A 25,160-nucleotide genomic window follows, 5' to 3' on the forward strand; every position below is an offset into this window, starting at 1 on the left:
TGGAATAACTCATTACTATGTGATGCTCATTGACCTTTCTGCTTGTAGCTTCAACAGGCTGGATTTGCCCCCATACAAAAGCTTTGAGCAGCTGAAAGAGAAGCTTCTCTTCGCCATTGAGGAAACAGAAGGATTTGGCCAAGAGTAGAAAGAGAAAACAAATGTCCTCTCTCTACCTGCTATAAATCCAGCAAAGTAAAATAAATTGCACAGATAACCAATGTACATAAGCTATTTTGTCATTTAGCTCATTTTGCAAATGCCCCTCCTTATATTATACCCCATGGAATATGCAAGCATTTCAGCCTTTCCTTTCCTTTTAGAAAACTGAAAATCAATGGGATTTTTATTTCACCTTCTGGCTGGGTTTTGAAAAGGAAACCAAAAGTGCAAGGAGGATTTTGTAGTAAGATGTTGCTTAATTGAGCTCTAGTTTTATAGAGCGTTTTTTAAGGGTGATTGTAGTGTGTTTTTGGTCCGGTGCCTGATATTTCTTTTGGACCTGTAGTTGCGAATGTTGAAGCGCTGCATTTGCTTGCATGGCTGCCTCCCAGAGCAAGAGCAAGACCCCCTCCCCACCCCTAATTTCACAATTACACATACTAAAAATATCAAAGGAGGGATTTTATGCCTGTTAGTCAGTATTGTTATCATCAAGACAACAGCCAGTATGCTTCCCTTTATCTCCTGCCCTCCCACGAGAGGATGGTACCTTCCAGACAGTAACACAAGTCTGTATCTGCTGATATCTACTGCTAAAAGATCTCGAGTAAATTCTGCATATTTCAAATCTGAAGTCAAGGAACAGATTTGAGATTAACATTGCTTTCAGGTAATAAGTATGTTTTTGCGTGTAGAGTCCGCACAGCCTTAAGTGTCGAACGATGCAGGTATGGAAGAAATCAGTGATCAGTTGATGAATAGGAAACTGGGTGAAATTGCATTTAATTCAACCACATTCAGTGTACCTTCAGGTTTGTTTGTGAATGTCTGTCTTCCTGCTGAAGTGTGAGTGTGATATACATGTTTTAGAGGCAGGGGGACTTGGCAGTTGCAGATTTATTACTGGTACTTCTCTAACCGCTGGTGGCACTGCATTTGGCTTTCCTTTTCTCTCACATGCCTATTTAATTTATTAGATAATGTCTTGTTTGAGAAATGATGCAGCAATAGTCTCAAATTGTTGATTGAAGCAATGAATACTAAATTATAAAAATAAACTAAACATTGTTTTCATTGAATGTATTATACTGTTGATGTCTCCATAGGGCCACTATTCTTTTTGCAATTGTGCTTCTCTTTGACTGACTCCAGGTAGTTTGATGGATTAGAGTTGTATACCTGTGTGCATGTCACAGGGATTTGAACTCAGTGTCCCAGGATCATGTGATGTAATGGAAAGGAATTAAGTTCAAACAATCAAACAAACTTTATTGAATTGCCAAGGAGGCATAACATTTCCTCAACATATGGCATATGTTGTAGTTATTTTTGTATGAAGGCCACTTTAAAACTTTTACTTTCCCTGTTTAGTAACAGTTCAGTAGTCTTTAGTTGGGATTTTGTTTTGCAGTAAAGAAAACTCCCTCATGAAATTCTAAAAGTATAAACCACAGAACAGGTACAAGAGTGCACACCTGCTTGGTATGTGTAGCAGTCTAAACCATGCAACAGGCCTAATAAAATGAGCTTTGAGCCATTCCATGTCGAGTAAACATACCTTCAGCTATCAATCCAAAGGGAGTTCAATGTCTCTATTTTGCAATATCTCTTGTCAATTTGGCAAAAATGACATGCCAGTCATGATTATGCAGTCCTAGCATTTGGCAATGTTTACAATTTTTGTTGTACCCGTTACACAACACGGCTTTCTATAGTACTTTTTTTGATATTGTTCTGGCCAGATCACTGAAAACCCATCTCTTGTGATCAGTAAAGTTTATTAGCCGTGTGTATATGTATTTGTGCCATAGAGGAGGAACATTTGTAATTACTATTGTATGCATAAGGAACGAAGTAAATCAATTGAACACAGTAATATTAACATGCTTCCTTTTGAACAAATCAATAATCCCCCCCAAAAATCGACGTATTATTTGTATTTATTTATTGTACAAAGCATAACGGGTGTAATGGTACAATGGTATTTGTACTGTGAATTCATGGTTCAACATAACGGTGAATTCAACTTAACATACTTCATTGTTTTATTACAAGCCTTCTCATTGACAGGCCTTGTTTGTATCCTGGATGAATTCTGTGTTATTGTGTGAATCTGGATATTGTGTGTTAATACTCATTGTTAACACCTACACTGTACAGAACATCCTCTATACTGGAGATGTGTATAGAATTCCTGATTTCTAAATAATATTTTACCCAAATGTATGATTAGTTTGTGATAAAACTATAACCTGGCACTATAACCTGGAATCAGAAAACAAACAACTTATGTTATTCTTAAAGGCAGATTCCCCCCCCCCCCCCTCCATTTGGGAGGGAGGGGGTTCTTGCCCGTGGACAGAACCATATTTAATAAATGTATCTTACTACCTTAAAACTGTTTTCAATTAATTTAATTCACAATTATTCTAATATTAGTTGCCTAGACCATCAAGGGTTGGTGTCACTTTCATTTCAGCCACCTCATTAGGACATAAAAAAACAGAAAACAAACTTGATTCCCACTTTGATGCTGATGGTTGCTCCATTTTAAAAGGAAGCTACACCCCTTAAACAACCTTTGTTATTGATATACATTTAGACTTTAATCAAACCTAGCTGCAAAACTTGCAATCCTACCTTTTAATTTTTAAAACCCAATATATCATGGCCTCCGTTTACAGATTATTCCAGTCTCTAGATTGAGGAAAGGTTATCAAATTTGTATTAGGGTACACTATTTAAATATCAATATATATTTAATATTAAATCTATAATTTGAATTATATGTATATACATATTTTGAGAGTTGTTGTAGTGAGATTTTAATTTTTAAAGTGTCATACAATGCACTCATTCCTGTCGCCAAACTACTTGGTCACTTCATGCAATCAGATTCTTCAGGAGCTCAACAGCTTCTTTATTGACCTAAAGAGACACATTAAAACATGTTAGCCATCTAAAGTAATTGGCAAACAATTTGTTATTGTTTCAAAGATCATTGTGTCAGGAGCAAGCAATGAGAATGTTACAAAATAATGTTAAAATGTGGGTTTTAGTATTGGTTTAAAAATGGTATTGTTGTTTGTCAACTATGTGAACACTCCTAGATTTCACTTTTCTTCTTGGGTCTGTACTAGTCTGTATAAAGAAAGAAACTTCAGATCATCTCAAAAGTCTTTTAAAATTCTGTACAGAAAAAGAATGCTCTATGTCAATTTAATATAATTTACCTCCTTGTCCTCCTCAGTATGTGGGGTGTAGTCCCTTGCTTTGCTGAGCCATTGCACAGCACTCTCTTTGTCCTTCATAGCCATATATGTCTTCCCCAACATCAACAGATTTTTACTGTAAAAGTTAGGATCAACTAAGACACAAAAAATAGAGAATGGCGTTAGTTCTGTTTGAATTCAGATTACTAACAAAACCTGTTCAATAGTGCTGTTGTAGATACTGTACCTTCTTCTGCTTTCAGGAAGAATGCCAAAGCCTGAGGGATATACAAGATGACTAGTATAATATTTGCTTAATGTAAAGTTCTCGTAAAGCAATGGGAATGGTGTGTAACTGTTTGCATTCTCACCTCTTCATAAGTGGCTGTGGGAGGCGATGCAAAAATCATAGCTGCCACTTTGCGTTGATACCAAGGTAACTCGGCAAAAGCAAAACACCTGCAATTGAAAAATATGTTCAAAACAAAAAGTTTAATTTTATTTATGTGTCTGTGTTTATTTAATTTTTTATCAGTGTTGACTAGAACACTTCAACCTGACTTAATTTGTTTTCAAATTGTTGACTCACCAATGCCCCATAATGTGAATAGACGTGGCATCTTTTGGATTAAGCTCTATGGCTCTCTAGAAAAAAAAGTTAGTTTTAGAACGCTGCCTGCCTGTTTATAAAAGGATTTATGTCATTTGATTTCTTACCTCTAAATGCTCTTTTATTATATACGAGTTGCCTATTTTCACTTTGACCCCCTCATAGTCTCCTATATCGCTAAGGCAGACGGCATACCACTAGTAGAGAAATAAGTAGAGAAGTTAAGAGACTTAAGGACACAAAGTATTCTACATTTAAAAGATGGAACGTACTAGGATGTGTGTCAACTGGTGAAATATCTACAAAGATAATGACTATAAATCTACTACCTTGTGCGCAGCAAAACTAGCTTCATTGTTTTCAAGGGCCTTCTTGGCGTACTCAAAGGCCTCAAACGTAAGCCTCTTCTTCTCCTCTGCAGTTATGTTGGAGAGGAGGGAGAGATCCCGAGATGCTCGTGCCAGTCTCCACAAGTACTCTGCGTCATTACTGAACACACACATTGTGTAAAGGCTGAATTATACTACTACGACTCCGTTACAGACGGACGGACGGAGTCGGACGGATTGGTTGAATTTATAGTACTCCGAGGGCTGTGGGTGCTGAAAACAATTCACCGCCAGAAGAGTAGGTGGCGCAACGGTTTTTTGTAAGTCGTCGTCGAGTGTTTATTTACCTAGGTTATCGAGAAGTTGGAGCAAATTTAAAAATTAGCCGTTTCATCAATAAAATAAGCACATTTTCAGCAACTACACTGCCCATTTCTCGTCCCATTTAATTCAGATGCTGATTTACATGTACTGTTTAGCTGAAATATGAATTGTGAAAAGTTACAGCAATGGCGGTCAAAGGATTCGGTTCGTCTTGTTGGCAACCCCGCTCCCGCCCCTGACGCAAGCGGTTCTTAATACGGACCAATCACAGCCAAGGGGTATCCGTAAAATGACGGACAGACGGATAGTCAGGAAAATCAGGAGGTGCACGTAGAGCTCTCCGAGGGGCTCGGAGAGGGAGTTCCCTGTGTCCGTGTCCGTGAAAACGGAGTAGTATAAATCGGCCTTTAGTCTTACGCCTGGAACACACTGGCTGCGAAGCGCTGTGATTAGCTGCGAAGCGCCGCCTTTTTTCTTTCTGCGCCCGTGTTATCAAATTGGACCGGCCACACAGGTTGCGAAGCGCCGCAATTGCTCGCGCTCTGCAGCGATTGTTTCGGCAGCTGGTCAAATTCTTTCGCGAGACGCCTGCAAAATCGGCTGCAGGATGATAAAATCACCATATTAGTTGATATATTTGAATACAAAACCATGTTAAGATTTTACTACATTAATTGTAGACTACGGTGAACATTTGTTAAGTTGTAGACTATTTTTTTATATTACTTTGGAGGCCTATGTACTTTACCAATATTCACCCTATATAAAACCTAACTACACAATGTTGGTAACAAACGGCCGTTCCATGTGGTTACCCTGATATAAACGAATGAAAATAAACGGCTTGATCTGTTGAGCCAGCATGCCTGTAGTTGTTTTAATAATAATAATACATTTTATTTTCCAAGGCGCCTTTCTCGGCACTCAAGGACACCGTACAGAGGTATATAAAAAACATTAAAAGCAGCAGAAAAATTACAAATACAACATTAAAAACAACAGAAGTCAGCAGTGCAAATGACATTACATGGAATAGGCAGTAGTAAAGAGATGTGTTTTGAGTTGTGATTTGTTTTTGTTTGTTTGAGAGAAATGAGTTGTCACACGTTGCACAAAACACACACGCGTGCAGACATATCCTACCGAGAGAGAACTCCTAAGTCGATTTTGAAAATCAGCGAGAAATTCAAGGAGATGGACGACATCAATTTAATTCTCAAAGTTGAAAAGCACAGGGAGTTGTATGACCCCCAGCACCAATTTTACAAGGACAACATAGAGAAGGATCAATGCTGGGATGCTGTTGGGGCGGCTGTTGGAATAACACATTTCCTAAATATAGCCTATGCCATGTTTATTTGCCATGTCATGTGAAAAAGGAAAGCTCAGAGTAACTGAAAGCCGATCGTGATGCTTCCGGGCGCTTCCAGACGCTTCGCAGCCAGTGTGTCCCAGGCGTTAGGGGTGTAACGGTACACAGACGACGTCATAGTTCGGTACGTACCGTGATTTTGGGGTCACGGTTCGATACAGGTTCGGTACGATAGGAAAAGGCAACAAATCCCAAATGCTAGGTTTCCTTTCATTTTACTTCAATGCCACAGTCTAAACTTTGTCAATCTGTTCACAAAAGTCTTGTGTACCTTTATCCAGTTGGGACTTTTGAGATATTTGATCTTAAGCACGATGAATGCCCGTTTTACAAGTCGTTTTACATACTTACACCACATTTACTTAGATAATTTACGTTTCACTATTCCAGCGCAGATGTGGCCAAATTGAGCAGTGTTGAGTGATGACACTAGTTGAATCAGTTTGTTTCAAAGGGTTTTTTTATGGATGAAATGCTGGCTAGCTAACTAGCAGCAAGACAATATAAAGTGGGTACTTTTGTTCAGTAGAGATGCAGTGAATTTGATCTACATGTTAATGAATTAACGTGCTTACATTCAATCTCTTGACAACGCACAACAAACATTGCTGTCCAGGTGCTCCAAAACAGTACTGTGTTTCAGAACAAGGTCACAAATTAATTGACAATGCTTCCGAAACATCATGGCCGAGGCGTTTTTTTTTGTTTTTGTCCGTGAACTTACATTTATTTTTCGGCATGGCTGCAGATGTCATGTGCTCTTGTAAACAATGCAACTAGTGGAGGCGGCAAGGTTCTCAGTGTTGCCAGATTGGAAATGGCAAAGTATCGTACCAAAGGCTCAAAATTATCGTATTTGGAGGATAATTATCGTGCATCTGGCAACACTGAGAAGGCTGTCGACCAATTCTCTCTACAGTAAGAGCTCGCGCAAGAAGGTGGAACATAAGGGAGATACCCTTTCCAAAACTTGTAAGGGCGTAATAACTAGTTTGAGACCCAGAGAAACACAAATATCCAACTAGGCAAAATCCCGGACGATTTTGGAATTCCTGCCGGAGGCATTTTTTTGTTCTCTAAAAGAGGACATGTCCGGTAAAAGAGGACGTCTGGTCACCCTAACCGTGATGTCCATACCGTGAATTCACAGTACAAATACCGTTGTACCATTACACCCATAGTAAGTATGATACAAATATACATTTAGAATACTGTATGAGCAAGGGATGATAACACAATCAGTAGTTTGCAAAGAAAAACTGAGATATGGGTGCAAATAAAAGTGCAATACTTGCCTTAAGGTTACACATTTACCTAGTAACTATGTAGCAATATCAATAGCAAAAATATTGTAGTTACATAGGAACTGCTGTGTAGTTACACTTAATTAGGGTTTATCAGTACGTTATTACACTAGTGAAACTAGGTACAGTTGAGCTTTCCAGGGGTAAGTGCATGTTAACGTTGGTCTTGTTTTGGTAACAACTTTCAACTTCCCTTTTACAACTGTTCTCTTTTACACTTTTCTGATAACCTATACCTTTCACATAACTTATACAATTGAATTAAATATAAATTACTATGTACCTACTGTATGTGTACTTTTTTTTGCTGTAGCTATTTTTTACTGTAGCTATTTCTACATGGTTAAAGTCAGGATAGGTAAGTTTTGCGAACATGGCTATTTTAACTTGAGTTTGAAAGGATTAGTACCGGTTCAACATTAAGATTGGTTGTGTTTATTACAGTCCTCAGATTTATTTCATTTTGATGACAATGTTAGATTTATTGGTTGCTAGCAGGATGTGAAGTTGGGATGTTTATTTCAGTTTATTTCAGCAAATATGGCAAAAAGTGTTTCTCAACATTACCTAACCTGCCTTTAATGGTAGTTAATGTAACCTAATGGAAACATTTGGTATACTGTTTTCCTACGTTACCTACAGTTAATTACCATGTCATGAATTAAACTCATGAACAGCTTTCAAACTCATGAACATAAAGACAGACAATGAACTCAATGAGTTAGACAACCTTGTCTTCCCAGAAACCAAACACAAAGTTTCAGTAACTAACATACTGTAAAAATGTATTGAGAAAGGTCATACCTGTTCTGATACCGCAGCAAAAGTGGATATAGTTTCTCAGTCTCTCCACAGCTGTACAGATAATCAGCTTGCTCCAAAACGTCTTCAGCTAAAATATAATTTTACATGAAATAGGAAAATAGAGAATCCAGAGGTTTTCTAATTAATTTTAAAAAGTCAACTTAATTTCAAATATAATAAGTGAATTTAATTATGTTTTATTTCTACTTCAAGGATCAAGGACATATTGCATGTAATGCAAAAAAAGATTCTTCTGAAAATCAAGGGCTGTCTACAGCTTACCTTTATCTAAAGCATGGACTATAGTTGTACTATGTACTCTCTTGTAGGCTTCATGGCTCAGATAAGGTATGCTGAACAGGAATGCTGCTCTTCGGATCTGTATGCGAGAGAGTAGGCCCAAAAATGAATTATGACCAGGCACGTTGTAGACATAAAGCTCTAGGGCACAGACCCCTACTCATTATATGTACAGTTCAGGGCCGTAAGTTTGATATCCGATCAGATAGCTTTGGTAGGGACATCAATAGTTAATGCGAGGGCGCAGTAGCGTGCAAATTCTTTTGCAATAACTTGAGCGCAAATACTGTTTTTTGAGCTTCATGTAATATACTACGTTCGACTCATGTTGTTATTATGTTTGAGTCAAATGGATGTTTGAGTCAAGATGATTGGTTGGCCTATTATATAGAAACTTTCTTTTGTTTTTTAATGTTTTCTTAGTCTACCTCAATTCTGACTTGCGTACCAACACCTGGACTTATGTGCGAGCTGAACTGGCCACTACAGTAAGCACAGAAGAGCGTGTGGACATGGAATAATGCGGACACCGGACACGCATCAGGTTGTGTTTTCGGTTCAACTGCATTGATTTTTCAAGCGTTGATTGGGATACTGTGTTTCTCTTTCCGGATTATCAATCTAAATCAGGGGTGTTCAATCCTGGTCCTCGAGAGCCCCTGTCCTGCATGTTTTAGATGTTTCCCTGCTCCAGCACACCTGATTAAAATGAATGGTCATTACCCGGCTTCCACAGAGCTTGATAACCCATTCATTTGAATCAGGTGTTGTAAAGTAAATTATTCAAACTAAAACTTTTTTTTTTTTACTGGGGCACAGCAGATTTATATTGGGGCATGTGCCCAAGTAAAAAGGGTCCAGCAACGCCCTTGCCTGGAAACAGTAACAAACCATGTATTTACTGCATTACACCCCTTGTATAGACTACCTGACAATATGCAGCCTATTCTCAATACAAGCTGTTCTACACCCTTTCACCTACATTCTGTGTACGACTGCGACCAACTACTATATGCAAACTTAATGCGTTAGATAGCTGTCGTGATCAGAATATCATATAGTTGGCGTCAAAGCCCCTTAAGTCTGGGAAAAGACAACGAGGACAAGGTTATACCAAAACAAAATTGAAAGCGGAAAAACATCCCCTAGCCTACTTACTTTACAATTTATATTGCAAGATGGGGTGGTCTTTCTGGCCGCAGTGAAGAATTGTCGATTTTGCTCTCTGAATTTGTTGATCCCGTTACCAGTTACCCGAAGAACAGTCTGTCCAGCATATCGCAGGAAAGTTACCCCAGCCATCCCCAGTAATGCCTTATCAAAGTCTGAAATAACTAAATGCCAGGAATAAGGATATAAACGTGGCACATTCAAGATAGCCTGGTCTGTTCTGAACGTCGCGAAGTAGCATACCATAAAAGGAAAACAAGGCAAGTCGACTGTCGATCTTTTTTTCTGTTGAAGTATATACTATTCTTACAAGCACATTCTTTTACTAGCAATTGGACATTTGAGAATATTTAAATGAGGCTACTTTTCCTTTTCTCTGTGGACCGACCTTTATGGTTGTTGAATACACCATACATGAGAGCAGCCAGACGTCACATCCCTTGTCCAAACGGTTACGCCCCCTTTCGCGGTGAAAACCATAGGCATTAGGCTGTTTATCAATCCACGTTTTTTTCCGTTCTTGTGTCCTTGCGAACTTGTTTGACGTCATCTTGCATTGTATTGCCCAAGTACGGTTCCAATCCAAAGAACACAAGTAACCAAGAACGCTAAAAGTAGCCTTACGCGAAAGTGTTCTTGATCCGCCCCTTTTATCGAGGATGCACTGGCTGTTTATCAATCCGAAGAACGCTAAGAACGTTCTTGAGAAGAACGTTTCATGCCAAGCGTCCTTGCGAGAACGGTCTTGCAAGACCGCTAGGACAGAGAACTAATTGAGATGCGTGTGTTCTATGGAGTCAAATAAGGGTCAATAATACTTTGCAGTCGCAGAAAAAGATTCGCAGTCGCAGAAAACGATTAGCAGGAGCAGAAAATTATTTGCAGGAGCAGAAAACGATTTGCAGGAGCAGAAATAGTTTTGCATCCGTAAAAAAGTGTTGGATAAGGCCGTGTTCACACTTGACTTAAAAAAAAAGAAGAAAAACAGCGCTGCCTTCAGCGCCTTTTGAGCGCCTTTTGAGAGCTTTCAGCGCGAGAATTCTGTAACCTGAACGGGAATCATACAATCATAAATACATTCTAGCAATAGATTATTATCCGTTATTTTCCGTTGGTTACTTATTGATAGTAAAGAATATATTGTGCTTATTAAAGTTCTGTCTTATGATGTGAGAAGTGTAATCAGGCTTAAGCATGGTGTCTCACACAGGGTGTGGGGAAGCAGGCTGTTCTTTGTGTCTCTATCTCTTCATTTTCAGAAACAACCTTGAAACCGGGTGGAGACGGCACCCGAGCAGGTGGGACGCGTAGGCAAGAACAACTCCCTGATGCACGAGAGAACAACCTCAACCCTCTTTTCATCTTTCTGTTTTTAATTGCACTGTATAAATATATGCTGGGGAGGGACAGATAGCCAGTTGGACTTCGTGAACCAGCCCAAACTCTGTTGCGGGTACGGAAACTTAGACAACCCCAGAGCTCTGTATTTGCTGATTTCCAACTGCTGCATTAAAGCTGATATTATCGGACCTCTGCGACTCCAGACCACTCTTTCTAGAACACAGATTTGTGTCATTGAATACCATCATTACATATTGGAATAGACACAAAGAATTTGAATCCTTCAATAGCTAGCTACTATGGCGAATAAAATGCAAGCAAGTAATTGCATTTTAATCGCCATAGTAGCTAGCTATTGAAATGCTTTGGCGTTTGAGGAGACATAGCCTGGTAACTAAGGTAGGTTACTAGGGAAGGTACATGCGTACCTACTCTCTTCGTCCTCATTGGTCAGTTGTCAGAAAGGCGCTTGACGTCACCCACCGCTTTTCTGAAAAATTGAGAAAATTGAACTCAAAAAGGCAGTGGTTGGTTTGTTATCAACGTCAGAGATGTCGTTATTTACATTTTAGTTATTTAGCAGACGCCCTTATCCAGAGCGACTTACAGTAAGTACAGGGACATACCCCCCGAGGCAAGTAGGGTGAAGTGCCTTGCCCAAGGACACAACGTCATTTTGCACGGCCGGGAATCGAACTGGCAACCTTTTGATTACTAGCCCGCTTCCTTAACCGCTCAGCCACCTGACTCCCGTTATGCCACTGCATACTTCTATTCAATTTTTTTTTAAATAACATAATTATTCATAAGTATGCAGTGGAATACCGACATCTCTGATGTTGATAACAAACCAAACCGTTTCAAAATCGGTTGAAAATTTAGAAAGTTATGGTCATTTAAAAGTACATCTAGAATCAACACAATGTTATGGGTGAGCGAGTTGACTGTAGCAAGATGGCCTCCATGTGCGGACGTTCGACTCCATTGTCCGGCAACGCGGACGAGACATCTAGCCTTTATATATATCTATGATACAAACGGATTTATTAACTTTTGAGAACGTCTTCTGGACCAATAAGAACAGCATATTGGTCCAATTATTACATTAGTATATAAGAAACCGTTTTGTATATTATTTTCAACGTGCAGGTTGAGGGGGTACGTGCAGGTTGAGGGGGTACATCATGCGTCCGGATTGAGCTACCTCCCGGAAATGAGTCTCTGCAGGTTGGGATGTCTGCTTATCATAGGTGTAATCTATGTTCTGAGTACTCATGTCATGTTATGTTATGCCAGGTTGTCTTGTCCTAAGAATTTCAGTGCCCAGTCTGACCCTGTGTTGTTCTGTGAATCTGAAAATACAAGACTTGAACTTGAACAACAGTAGACAAAAATATTTGGTCAATCACTGAAATAACAGTACTAATCACTATACTATATACTACACAATACTAATCCTCTTTTTAAGATGGTGCTATATTAATCACTAGTCTCATTTTAAACATTGCAGTCTAGGCCGTACATTTAATGGGCAACTCTTACTTGATAGGGTAAGGTTAGCATTATGTGAAGTTGTTTGCAATATCCATGCTGCATAACCAGTATGTAAGAGGAGAAACGTATTACTCACACAAACACACACTCTCAGAGCACAAGAGCAATGTGAAGGTTATGAATTGACAAAATAAATTACTCAAATCAAACGTTTAATCTTATTGATGTAACCTAGACCAGACTGAAGCTTGGCTACGAATCAGACAAAGGGGTCATGAACCCAGTATTCCCCACTATGGGTTATTCAATTAAATGAATGAGGAAGGAGACGGCGTACGAAAATAATGCAAAGATACAAGGCTTTCTGGAATGGGTAGGCTCACCAAGCCCCCTCCCTTCACTCCTTGGCTTGAAATAAAACCCCTTGTGGTATTGCATTTCAGATTTGGTATCCCATTGGTAAGTCTACAGCATGGATTTTTCTAGACAGTGACAATTTGTGAAGAATATACATTTTTCAATGGTTCGCAATCTTAGGAGGAATCCGCCATTTCTGCTTGCAGCTTTATTAGGATTCCTCCGTAAGGAGGAAACCTATTGTTATTGTTAGTTTTATTATTAGGATTCCTCCGTAAGGAGGAAACCTATTGTTATTGTTGGTTTTATTATTAGGGTTCCTCCGATAGGAGGAAACCTATTGTTATTGTTAGTTTTATTATTTGGATTCCTCCGTAAGGAGGAAACCTATTGTTATTGTTAGTTTTATTATTTGGATTCCTCCGTAAGGAGGAAACCTATTGTTATTGTTAGTTTTATTAGGATTCCTCCGTAAGGAGGAAACCTATTGTTATTGTTAGTTTTATTAGGATTCCTCCGTAAGGAGGAAACCTATTGTTATTGTTAGTTTTATTATTATTATTATTCTAGTTCCATGGGAGTCAATGGCAGCGAGTTCAATTTCCGGTTATATAGATTTTCCGCTATTTCCGGTTGTATCAAAAACCTTTGAAAGCCTACTCCTCCTACAGTTTTTGTCATATCTTCTTCAAAATGACCAGAGATGATCTTCAGACCAAGCCTCACAAAAGTTATCCCATGGCGTTTTGATTTTCTAAACCGTTTGTCCAGCACAGCCAATCAAAATCAGCAAAAAAGTAACCAAACAGGAACTTGGGTCAAATCTCAGCAAATCTTTGAGATATCATCACTAAACTTGGTATATCGGTGGACGGCACTACAACATGTTACCATGTGCAAAGGCAACAAAAAAGCCTCAATAACCTATAACGGCCGCCATATTGGATTTTTTTGTACAATAAAGATTTAGGAAACACGTTTTTTTGCTACTTCTCCTACAATTTTTGTCCAATCTTCCCCAGAATTGGCAGGTATCATCGTCAGAGCAACCCTCACTGAATTCTTCAACAGATTTTTGAATTTCAAAACCGTTTGTCTGGTACAGCCAATCAAAATCGTCAACAAAGCAACCAAACAGGAAGTTGGATCAAATCTCAGCAAATCTTTGAAATATCACCACCAAACTTGGTGTGTCACGTGAAAGACACTACATCATGTTCCCATGTGAGAAGGCAAATTAATATCTTAAAAAATGATTGAAATAAAGGAAATCTAATTTATTTCAATCTAACGCTAAAATAATGCTTTACACATCCGCCAGTCAAAAAACTCTGATTCAATCACAAGTTCATATGAAGACTCTTGAGAATGTTTAGTACACAAATCTCAGAAAAGGTTGACTGTGAGATGAAAAGTAGATTTTTGGTGAATATTTGAAACATGCCTGCTTGGCTAATTGCTAATGAAATTTCCAATGTAATGTCTCCCTCTGCTCCTCAGCGCGCGCGTGCTCCACATTCTCACACACTCAGCCTTTCCCTTGACACACGCGCAAGCTTGGCGAGACGCATGCACAACATTTCAGGCAATTGTGGGCTGACCAAGCCCCCACTCATTGCTTGGTCTTTAGCAAAGGCCCATGTGGATCTTGATGGTATTGCATTTCCGATTTTGTATGCAATGGTAAAAAGTTCTCAAAATCCTGAAACATTGATAGTATAGGCCAAGAGTAACTACCACACCACAAATGGCCCAATATCACCCATAAGTGATGCTACAGGCCAAGCCCTGATACACAAAGATCCAAGGCTTTCGGGAATGGGTAGGCTCACCAAGCCCCCTCCCTTCACTCCTTGGCTTGAAATAAAAGCCCTTGTGGATCTTGATGGTATTGCATTTCAGATTTGGTATCCCATTGGTAAGTCTACAGCATGGATGTTTCTATACAGTGACAATTTGTGAAGAATATACATTTTTCAATGGTTCGCAATGTTTTGGAGGAATCCGCCATTGCTGCTTGCAGCTATATTTATTATTATTATTTTTTACCCATGGGAGTCAATGGCAGCCCCTAGACCAGTACTGTAAAAAGTTGTGAAATTTGGCATGTTGAAACTGCAGACCATTAGTAACTACCATACCAAACATGGGCCATGTGAGACAATAGGTGGCGCTACAGGCCACGCCCCAATATGTCAATTTTCAAATTGATGCCATTTGCAGGCCATAAGTCCCAAAATTCTGAAATTCATTACATATGCCTTATTTCTCATGAGGAACAAAAAAGCCTCTGGAAGCTATAACGGCCGCCATATTGGATTTTTCTGTACAATAAAGATTAAGGAAACACGTTTTTTCCCTACTCCTCCTACATTTTTGGTAGAATTTTCTTCAAAATTGCCATAGATGATCTCCAGACTGAGCCTCACAAAAGTTATCATAGGGATTTCTGATTTTCAAAACCGTTTGTCCGGTAGAGCCAATCAAAATGTGCAACAAAGCAACCAAACAGGACGTTTGGTCAAATCTAAGCAAATCTTTGAGATATCAACACCAAACTTGGTATGTCACGTGGAAGACACTACAACATGTTACCATGTGCAAAGGCAACTTCATACCTCTAAAAATGATTGATATAAAGCAAATCAAATTTATCGCTAACGCTAAAATAATGCATTACACATCCGCCGGCCAAAAACGTATACTCTGATCCAATCACAAGGTCATATGAAGACTCTTGAGAATGTTTAGCCCTTTGAGGAGTACGATCACACCTGTGTGATTTCTTCTGGGTGGGCCCTGGGGAGTACGATCACACAGGTGTGATTTCGAACGCGTCCTTAGAATGTCCAGTTTGGCTTATTACGTCACAATAGAGCCTTCAGCAGTAGCCTACGTGTATATTATAAACATAAGTCTCAATGTACTGTATATTTTGCAAAAGTATACCTTTATTATCCATATGTAAACGTTCAGACAATTTAGTTGGCTAATGTTAGCTAACAGCTAACCAAAAATAACTCACGCTTTACTCACGTCACCTAGTAAACCATAATATTATACGTTTTCCTTGACTTGGCTATCACTTTCAACACATTTTACCTATTGTATAACCAACCAGAGATCGAAATAATAGATATACATTCACAAATATGCATCTAAAACATCTGACATTCATCTGTCTTTCGTCTCGTATTTACTTGCGGCCATCTTGGATTCTTTTGTGTTCCGGCAACAAAGATGAACTTCGATGATGTACCACTTTACCCCGTACACCTCATTATTTTCTCGTGAGAAGAGTAGGTTATCTCGTTGACCCTTTGACACCCACAATGCATTGAGTACTGATCAAAACAAAAAACATGGCAGCCTATATTATCGGTAATAGCCAAGTTAGCTTGTCGACAGCTACAAACGATCCTATACCATATCCGATCACTGTGGATTCACTTATATGAATATTTCAAATTCGGAACAGTAATGACAGTAAAGTTATACCCCTAATTCGCAACAACCTATAAAAAACCCACACAAACACATTTCTTAATTTTTACCACAGCATCCTTGAATTCGTTTCAGGTACATGTCCAGGAAAGGGTACAATCACGTCACTCACGTTACATATCAATGAATATCATTAGCACAAACATTGAGCCATAAAACATATCACAACTCAAGCATGTTTGAGTTGTGTGATTTACTGGCTATATTTAGGACCTTTACACAGGATCCACTATGGACATCCCGTCTGTTGTCTTGACATGTCAACTGGCATTTATTCATACACTTACATTACACAATGAAACGAAACAACATTCTTCCAGGACATTGACATAACCTAAACAACTACAACAACTAAGTAGAATTAGGTAAATAAAATTGGTCCAACAAGACAAGATTAAATTTGTGACAAATTCCCCAAGACACAAAGAGGATGGGATACTTCAAGTTCAAGTGTTTTATTGTCAGGTGCACAGAACACCACAAGGTCAGACTGGGCACTGAAATTGGGCACTGAAGACAAGACAACGCAAGACAACCTGGCATAACATATAAGTACACAGAACATAGATTACATCTATGATAAGCTAAAATATAGGGAACCTCCTAAATATACAGATAATATACAATATGTGAATGTAAACATAATATACTAATACCATATGTGAACATTAGTTATTGAGGTAGCATCCATATGCAAAAATATTGATGATGTACAGGTGCGTGTGGGGTGCATGGGTTTGTCCACAATGCGTGTGGCTTTGCGGATGCACCGTTAGGTATGTTTGTGAGGGAGGGAAGAGAGACCCCGACTATCTTCTCGGCTGTCCTCACTATCCTCTGCAGAGTTGCGGTTCAAAGTGGTGCAGTTCCCAAACCAGGCCGTGATGCAGCTCCTCGGGATGCTCTCTATAGTCCCTCTATGCAATGTGGTGAAGATGTGGGATGGGAGATGGGCTTTTAGCCACTGCTGGTACACCAAGGAATTAGGTGCTCAACGGTTTAGTTGATGTTCAGCAGGGATGGGTTGCTTTTTGCCTTGTACCTTACTTGCTCTGCACACCTGAGAGATGGCAATGTAGTACTATACATGGACAATTTGTACAGCAGTGCAACCCTCTTTCAACATTTTCTGTCTCTTGGAACGGGGCCTGTGTGGGCCAACATTCACATTCACCTGTAAAATTAGAAAGGGAGATGTTCAATATATAGAAAACGGTCAACAGCAAGCAGTCAAGTGGTATGACAAGAGGTGTGTTCATAACCCTATGAAACATTACAGTCATACATTACTGTCTTGTCATTTCAATAAGTTGTTATTTTGAATAAGCATAAAGTCTGGTTTATTCTATGTCTTCCATCAAGTAGCTCTAGCCTAGATTTTCCAAACAAATTACACTTGCCTCATTTTTGCAATACTTGAACTGTGGCCTGACAATAAATGAGGAATAATAAATGTTCCAACAACACGGAAATGAATGTCAGTAGATGGTAGCAATAGATCACAAAACCTAGCCATCAATTTAGAATGGATGTCTGCATTATTGTGTTTGCTCTAATTAGACTAAACATAGCAAGTTACGAGCTAGCTAGCAAAAACATCAGATCGTGGAAAACAACAAGTCATGCTTTCATCTCAATATCATGCCACAGGTATGTGTATGTAATTTGTGGTTATAAATAATCTACTCACCAGAAAGGTTTTCCCAGAAAAGTAGAAGCCAACCAAAAAGGTTTGAAGGTATCCAAGCTGCATGAGCTTGCTTGATCGCCTTTCGTCAAGGGGTCTGGGAGTCATTCTCCAGTCTCGCCTATGGCTCACATGGTTGACAATCAGCAGTTGTTGCTAATTTACTAGGCTATGTTACGTTGTTTGTGTGGTCGGATTATAATGAGTACAAAATAATGCAGGTGCATCCAGTCAAACTAATGTGCTATGATTGTAATGCATCTTTAATTTTTGTTTTGCTGGTTTCCAGTAACTTATTTTGAGAACACGGTCTGGTTGCCAACTCCGTAGGTTTACGAGATGGAAGAGAGAACACAACGATGTATAGCAATCAAGTTAGACTGACTGGGTGTATCTGAATTATGTTGTATTCGTTATAATCCGACCACACAAACAACGTAACATAGCCTAGGAAATTAGCAACAGCTAACTTGTTGATTGACACTTTACTACACTATGAGCTAGCTAGTTTGGCAAACACATCACCTTGTGAAATACAACAGTTGCTTTCATCTCAGTATCGTGCAAAATACATGGGTGGTATAATTAGAATTATACAAGTACTTCTGGCATCAGAATCATAGCCAAAACTTGAATCCCCTGAAGAGGAAGAAATACGTCACGAGAAGGTCGGATAAACAAAATAACCAATGTAGTCGTCACTAATACGGGGTGCAAACTAGGTCACTTTCAAATGCGAATCGAGAAATGGTGAAATTGTATAGAAATTCGATTTTAATGCGTCATAATCAATTTCTGGAACGTTGAGACTCACGCGCAAAAAGAACTCACTCTGGGGGGACAGTCGAGAAATTTAGAACGTACTCCTCAAAGGGTTAATATACAAATCTGAGAAAAAGTTGACTGTAAGATGAAAAGTCGATTTTTAGTGAATATTTGAAACATGCATGCTTGGCTAATTGCTCCCCTCCCCTGCTCCAAATTCTCACACACTCAGCCTTCCCTTGACACACACGCTTTCTTGAAATTGTGTGCTGACCAAGCCCCCACCCTCGTTTTTTAGCCCCTGTTTCATTTCGCTTCCAATCGCAGCTCCCCGTTACGAATATAAATTCTTTTTCGGCGGCCATTGTTGTTTTCAACTTGAGTCCCGTGATAGCCGTGTTTGAGGCAGCCACTTTCGGTAAGTCCTGTTTTTACACATTTTAAGCTAGAATTAATGATTGGGTTTGTGAAAGTACACTACTCTTGAATTATGGTGAAGGTTTAGCACTTTTAGACCTTTTAGATCGTGATTCTGAAGTGACGGAAAACCGAACTCGAAAAGTAGCTACTGTAGCTCTAGCTTTTTTCCTCTCTGTTTTTAATTAGTGAGTCATTTTGCATTTCGGCGAATTGTTCATCAAAAAGGTCGAGGAGAGCAGCCTGTAGGAGAAAAAGCAATTCCCCACAGACCTGTCGGCTCATAATTGTGATTTGGGGCGTGAAAGTCTTTGTAATAAGCCTATGCGGCAGGGAGACCGCATAGGCGCTTACATTGTTTTGACGTTAGCCTCAGAGTCAGGCTCGGCTCGCCCACTGGCAGTGTGTAAACAATTTTGTATTTCACTCAATTCTACTCCAAAAACGTCAGGGAGGACTGCTTTTTGTAGACAAGGGCCTGCTAAAGATAGTCAGTATATCAGATTTTTCAAGGCGAGCCTGTTTCATTCGTCATATGCCCTGAGAAAGCGACCTACGTTAGCCAGGCTAGTTTAGCCAATTTCGGTAAGTTAGGCTATTTAAAGGTCTCTGACAGTCAGAATCACTGTTTACAAGCAAAGGTCGAGCTGGGGCCTGTTGCACAAAACTAGGATAAGGGATTAAGCCAGGATATCTTGGTGATCCTGGCTCAATTGATCCGTAATCCGGTTGCACTAAAGATGGATAGGGGGCAGGAGGATATGTTATGGTATAAATTACCATGGAGATTTATTCTGTGGAGCTAGCCTGCTCCAGACCAGGCTAAATTCCAGGATCTATTTAATCTCATCCCTAATGTCAGTCAGCAGTCACCACAAATGGAAACCAATAGTTATTTCACTGCTCACTATACATTGTTATCACATATAACTAGACCCACTGTCATTATTTAAACGTTTGTGATCATTAATTTCAATGATTTTGGATAAAAAATGATTTTTAGATGATGTTGCTATCATTAGATAATTTACAGTTTCCCATAGACTATAAGGCTATATATAAAATGATAGAATATTAGGGCCACAGAGGGGAAAAAAACACAAGTCATAATATTGTAACCAGTTGTTTTAAAGGAGGACAGTTGTTAAAATGACAGATGTGGGGCATTTCGTGAAATTGTACTTCAGTATGGTTTCATAAACAAAGACATGCTGATGTGCCAGAATATTAAGTATCACATTGTCATAAGTATCAAAACTGTAAAAACAATATGTAGCTTTTCTGCAGAAAGAACCAGCCTCATAAATTTATGACTTTATCCTTTTTCTTCAGTGTGGCCCTAGTACTCTGTCATATAAACAAATACACATTCCATATGAATATAAAAACACAATGTGTAACATTATGTTCCTTTATTGAATAAGGACAAAACAAAGCAGGTAAACCATCAGCTCCTTTCGAAACTGAAGTCACAGTGACTCTACAAGATGGAAAGCACAGAATCCAAGCATATTATACAAAATGATACATACACATTCAAAGGTCTGTATATAACACACCCTGCATGTCTGCACACTAAAATAAATGCAGGACAAATCCATACACATCAACTGAACAGACAAATGAATGGATGCAGTAGCCTCCCTGCAGCCTTGTATTACACACAGTATACCGCACAAACATCATAAGAGGCCAAATTCGTAAAAAAACGAACCCAAAAAAACCCAAATTCCTCTGCCACCGCAGGACATATTTAACCAAAATTGAAAGCACACATACTAACTAAAATAATTCAACACATATTGGTCCCTCAGCAGCCGACCACTGTCGTCATCAGGGAAGATTGCCGGATTGTCCCAGTCCATGGCTGGTGGCACTCTGGGGGCCCTCTCCTTCCTCAGGCAGGCCACATTGTGGAGGACAGCACAAGCCACAGTAATATCACATGCCCTAACAGGGCTGACCCTTAATTTGTGAAGGCAGTGAAAGCGTGCCTTCAGGAGGCCAAAGGTCATTTCAACTCTGGCCCTGGTCCTGGCATGGGCATGGTTGTAGGCCTGCTGTGCTTCCTGGGGGTCTGTGAAAGGTGTCAGGAGAAAAGGCTGGCAGCCATACCCCCTGTCTCCCAGCAACACACCAGAGAATTCACCTGTCAACACAAAATCTCATCATTACTACCTCATAAACACAGTGATATTCTTGACACAGCCATGATGGTTATAAATAGGGGTTGTGTGGCTTACCTTGTGATAGGCACTGATAGATTTCAGAGGCCCGAAAGATTCTGGAGTCATGGACTGAGCCAGGCCATTTTGCCACAACATTGCTGATCACACAGTCAGCATTGCAGACCATCTGAAATCATAAGATGAGGAATATTACACCAATCAATGCACATCACTGGCAATGCAGAGTGTTCGTCAATGGACAATATCAAAAAGTTATGTTCACCTGAACATTAATGCTGTGAAAGGATTTCCTATTCACAAAATCGGCCTCATGGGCACCTGAGGGGGCTTTTATCCTTATGTGTGTGCAGTCCACTGCACCAATGACATTGGGGAAACCTGTCACACAAAGTAATGAGTATCCTACTATGTGTTAACAGTTGTCCTGTAATTTGTAGATCCTCTTACCTGCAATCCTATAGAACTCCTCTTTGATGTCACAGAGTCTTCTGTGGCCAGGGAAGGAGATGAAGACATCTGCTAATGCTTTGATAGCCAGACACACACTCCTTATTGTGCGGCAAATTGTGGCCTTGTTCAGCTGTTCTGCATCCCCCACTGAGTACAGGAAGGCTCCACTAGCAAAAAAGCGCAAGGCCACACAAACCATTTGCTCCACACTCAGTGCATGGCTCCGTGCAGTGCGGTGCTTAATCCTGGGACCCAGTAGTCTGCATAGATACCTGATGCCATCTGCAGAAAACCTGTATCTTTCATATAGATGGTCATCAGGGAAGGCCAGTGGGTCCAACCGGTCCCTGAAGACCCTTTCTCGCCTGAAGGCTCTCCTCAGCACAAGTGCTTCTTCATCCACCACATCTCGCACGAATGGGCATGCCATTGTCAGAGCAGAAAGGAACACACAATTTTGGGCCTTCATATAGGCTAGTGGCCACACCTGGTGCTGGGGGGGTGGGCAAAAGAGGGCGATGCCTTATAACGATGACTTGGTTGTACTGATTGCTGGGAAAATAAAAAAAACCTTAGAAAGATGCCACCGTCCTGTGTGCTCACAATAAGAGCTCATATGTCATGGCTCACTTGACTTTACGAGAATATACCTAATTTTTATTTTCAGCTGTGTCATCTTCTTGGAGCTGGGGGAGGAAAGAAAAATAATGATTAATACATTTGTGTTACAGTTAGCATACAGTGTACATTGAAGGCATATCTCACCTCCCTCTCAAGTTTTTTTATTTCAAGGTCCAGTTTCCTAATTGTCCTCTTTTTTATTTCGGACTCCAGTGCAAGATTTTCCATCTTTTTCTTCTTGTACTGAATGTCTATGTCTGCCAGTTCTATTTGGCGCCGGAGGTGGTTGCCATACAACTTTCTGATAGCTTGTGAGCTCTGTGAACACAATACAATTAGCGCAGCTGGAATTTGGCAGGATGTGGTGTCCTTTTATTAATACGCACTATGTTGCCAGGCTGGTTTTCCCACTGTATAGCATCTGGGTCCTGTAAAAGAAATTAGATTTTTTGATTTTGATGAGGACTCCTCACCATTGTAGAGTAAATAGTACTTTCACAGTCTTAACATGATACCTCATGCCTTCTGGAATCCAGAGAGATGGTCTCCTCCTCATCATCGTCTCCATCATGTGCTGTTGCTGCTGCACTGGGGCCTTCACCCTATCACATTTAATCGGATTCATATTGAAGCTAGTAGACAAGACATGCCAGGCCTACAGTATGCCTTTGATGGAGTACTCACTGGATCAGCATCGTCTGGTGCTTGTGCTGGTGGCTCTAACAGGAACACAGTGCTGCCAGACACTGCAAGGCAATAGGTAAACCAAAGTCAGACAGTCCAAATTGATTCAATATGAATGTGGTTGTATCCCATGTAGAGATGGAAGGACATACCTTGAATGAAGCGGGTGGCATCTTGGGAGGAACCTATGCTCGTCTCTTTCCCCCCAGGGATCCCCTCTAAGACGGGCCTGCCTTTATTTAGCTCCAAGGCCATGTCCTCTGCTGGGGTAAGGTCAGCCTTTGGTGACCCACCACCCGTGCCTTGTCTGTGGGTATTCTTTTTCACTGCTAAAACAGTACAGACAATGTGTGAGCAGGCACCTTCTGGGTACAATATATGCTTGTGCTTTGTTAAATATTAGTCAGGGACCATACCATTCTGCAGAATGTTCTTGTATTTGATTTTGACCTGCTGCCATGTCCGTTTTGGCCCGTTCATGTTTAATCTACACACACACACACATATTTAATGGAGTCACACTGCAAAAAATTACTTGGTATTTTTGTCTTGTTTTCAGTAAAAATATCAAAAAATTTATCATAGCTTTATACAGTGTGATGGAGTTACTTTACACAATTTCACTCATATCTGCAGTGCATTTCAATAAAAAATTTAACCGTTTCATAATTACAGTACAACTGCATTTTTGGAGATGTGAATTAAATATTTGAATTGTAATTGTGATGTTTCAGCGGAGCGGTGAGTATGTAATTGTGCACTACTTACGCATTCAGGCGGTCTGCAATACTTTGCCACGCTTTTTCTCTTTGCTTTATCACTGTGGCGGTGTTGCCTTTCTTCTTAATTATATCTTTTACCTCCTCGTATGCCTCCATGAGGATTTGTGCTTCCGACGGGGAAAAGTACGCGGCTCTAGTTGCCATGGTAAATCAGTTAATCTGTGATCTGTGGCGGGGTCTATTTGAGTGAGCCGTGAGCGCGCACCTATCCAGGATTGGTTTCACCTGGCTTAATGAATCCGTGTCTGCTCATCCTGGCTTGGTCTTTGTGCAACCAATTAAGCCTGGACGCACATGTTTTGGCTTCATTGAGCTCAGCTGAGTCATTTATCCCGGATGTCTTAATTCTACTTTTGTGCAACAGGCCCCTGGTCTTTTGTCAGATGTGTATATATTGACCAGTTTAGAGGTAAATACTCTTGCCAGAGCTTGGAATCGAACCCGTGTTTTGAGTGACTGCATGGGTCTCCATGAGGTCAACCCATTTGGATTCAAGTTCAAGTAATGACACTGCATTTCACAGTCAAAACTGAAGTCTGTATCAAGTGTAGATGGGAAAAGCTTCATTTTTCACAACTGACATGGACCCTTTCTTCACTTTGACAGGTCTGGAGGGTCATGCAGAGGCCTGCTCAACAGAGTTCAACAGAGGATGCAACAGACTCGAGGATGGTGAGATCCACACAGACCCCTTGCTGGACTACCCCTCTCTAGCTGGACAGCTTCTCTTCAGACCTGACCCCAGGACAGCTTCATCCAGCTGGCCTGCCTGCCTGCCTGCAGGCCCTGCTTGCCCCTGCCTGCCAGCACTCCAGAGACAGTCACCCCACAGACACAGTAGCTCTGCAGCCTGCTTTTTTGAGGACATTGATGAAAAAGGACAAGCCAGCATTACTTTGATGAAAGTCTAAATGTTTAATCCTTTCCATGTGCCAGTATGCCAAGCTGCTGACTTTGTGTCTTAAGTGATGCAACTAGTTCAAGTGATAGACTTTTGACCTGAATCCAATGATTATTCATCTGAATAACAAATAGAGACTAAATGTGTAAATGGCTGTTGAAACTCAGTTCTCTGAGTTGGTGCATGTCAGTTTAGGCAAAGGTAGCCTTTTAAACCTCTAGGTTTAAAACAAATTCAGATTTGATTGGAACTCTCTCTTTTATACATTTATAGTTGGATTTGACATTTAACAGACATTTAATTCATTTAGCGAGTTGTTTAACTCAAACAACCATAACACGGTACATATGGTATACAAAGCTGCAGTCAGATTTGGCGGAA

At 40.0% G+C, this 25,160-nt stretch overlaps 3 protein-coding genes and 1 long non-coding RNA gene across 8 annotated transcripts in view; 1 reads left to right on the forward strand and 3 right to left on the reverse strand.

Annotated features, from left to right (window-relative positions):
• LOC136957792 (NEDD4-like E3 ubiquitin-protein ligase WWP1) overlaps positions 1–2,560 on the forward strand; it is a 103,836-nt gene extending 101,276 nt beyond the window's left edge. For all 3 annotated transcript variants that reach the window (XM_067251973.1, XM_067251974.1, XM_067251975.1), the window contains one exon: positions 49–2,560. In XM_067251973.1, the coding sequence (XP_067108074.1) occupies positions 49–148 (100 nt within the window). In that variant the 3' untranslated portion in view covers positions 149–2,560. The remainder of the gene's footprint in view (positions 1–48) is intronic.
• rmdn1 (regulator of microtubule dynamics 1) lies at positions 1,415–10,066 on the reverse strand. Its single transcript, XM_067251987.1, has 10 exons — positions 9,576–10,066; positions 8,400–8,496; positions 8,118–8,205; positions 4,314–4,473; positions 4,092–4,181; positions 3,964–4,019; positions 3,746–3,833; positions 3,622–3,652; positions 3,396–3,529; positions 1,415–3,090 (listed from the first exon to the last, which is right to left on the reverse strand). The coding sequence occupies exons 1-10, from the start codon at positions 9,831–9,833 to the stop codon at positions 3,046–3,048; spliced, it is 1,047 nt and encodes a 348-aa protein (XP_067108088.1). The 5' UTR covers positions 9,834–10,066; the 3' UTR covers positions 1,415–3,045.
• Positions 10,067–16,722: 6,656 nt separating this feature from the next.
• On the reverse strand, positions 16,723–18,532 carry LOC136957894 (uncharacterized). Its single transcript, XR_010878336.1, has 3 exons — positions 18,496–18,532; positions 17,974–18,091; positions 16,723–17,457 (listed from the first exon to the last, which is right to left on the reverse strand). It is a non-coding gene; the product is annotated as an uncharacterized lncRNA (long non-coding RNA).
• Positions 18,533–20,526: 1,994 nt separating this feature from the next.
• On the reverse strand, positions 20,527–24,230 carry LOC136957816 (putative nuclease HARBI1). 3 transcript variants are annotated; one of them, XM_067252014.1, is made up of 13 exons: positions 23,865–24,230; positions 23,513–23,583; positions 23,249–23,425; positions 23,097–23,158; positions 22,928–23,014; positions 22,799–22,840; positions 22,557–22,730; positions 22,455–22,477; positions 22,064–22,108; positions 21,789–21,958; positions 21,604–21,719; positions 21,396–21,507; positions 20,527–21,301 (listed from the first exon to the last, which is right to left on the reverse strand). In XM_067252014.1, exons 1-13 carry the CDS (start codon positions 24,020–24,022, stop codon positions 20,931–20,933), a joined length of 1,608 nt encoding a protein of 535 aa, XP_067108115.1. In that variant the 5' UTR covers positions 24,023–24,230; the 3' UTR covers positions 20,527–20,930. The 3 variants fall into 3 exon arrangements, with proteins under 3 accessions (XP_067108115.1, XP_067108114.1, XP_067108113.1); XM_067252013.1 differs by having other exon boundaries at positions 21,604–21,695; positions 21,789–22,108; XM_067252012.1 differs by having other exon boundaries at positions 21,789–22,108.
• Positions 24,231–25,160: the final 930 nt, after the last annotated feature.

This window comes from Osmerus mordax, chromosome 15 (assembly GCF_038355195.1).
Source record: "Osmerus mordax isolate fOsmMor3 chromosome 15, fOsmMor3.pri, whole genome shotgun sequence".
Taxonomy (NCBI): Eukaryota; Metazoa; Chordata; class Actinopteri; order Osmeriformes; family Osmeridae; genus Osmerus; species Osmerus mordax.

What these genes read in the sequence shown, in the direction of transcription:
- rmdn1 (XM_067251987.1), bottom strand. Translation starts at nt 9,833, where the DNA reads ATGGTATGCTACTTCGCGACGTTCAGAACAGACCAGGCTATCTTGAAT. An exon ending in TAATAAAAGAGCATTTAGAG is followed by an intron (nt 4,020 to 4,091) that starts GTAAGAAATCAA and finishes TTTTTTTTCTAG; the next exon opens with AGAGCCATAGAGCTTAATCC. An exon ending in ATACTGAGGAGGACAAGGAG is followed by an intron (nt 3,091 to 3,395) that starts GTAAATTATATT and finishes GTGTCTCTTTAG; the next exon opens with GTCAATAAAGAAGCTGTTGA.
- LOC136957816 (XM_067252012.1), bottom strand. Translation starts at nt 24,022, where the DNA reads ATGGCAACTAGAGCCGCGTACTTTTCCCCGTCGGAAGCACAAATCCTC. An exon ending in TGGATTCCAGAAGGCATGAG is followed by an intron (nt 22,841 to 22,927) that starts GTATCATGTTAA and finishes TTTCTTTTACAG; the next exon opens with GACCCAGATGCTATACAGTG. An exon ending in CAAGAAGATGACACAGCTGA is followed by an intron (nt 22,109 to 22,454) that starts AAATAAAAATTA and finishes GGCCTTCCCTGA; the next exon opens with TGACCATCTATATGAAAGAT.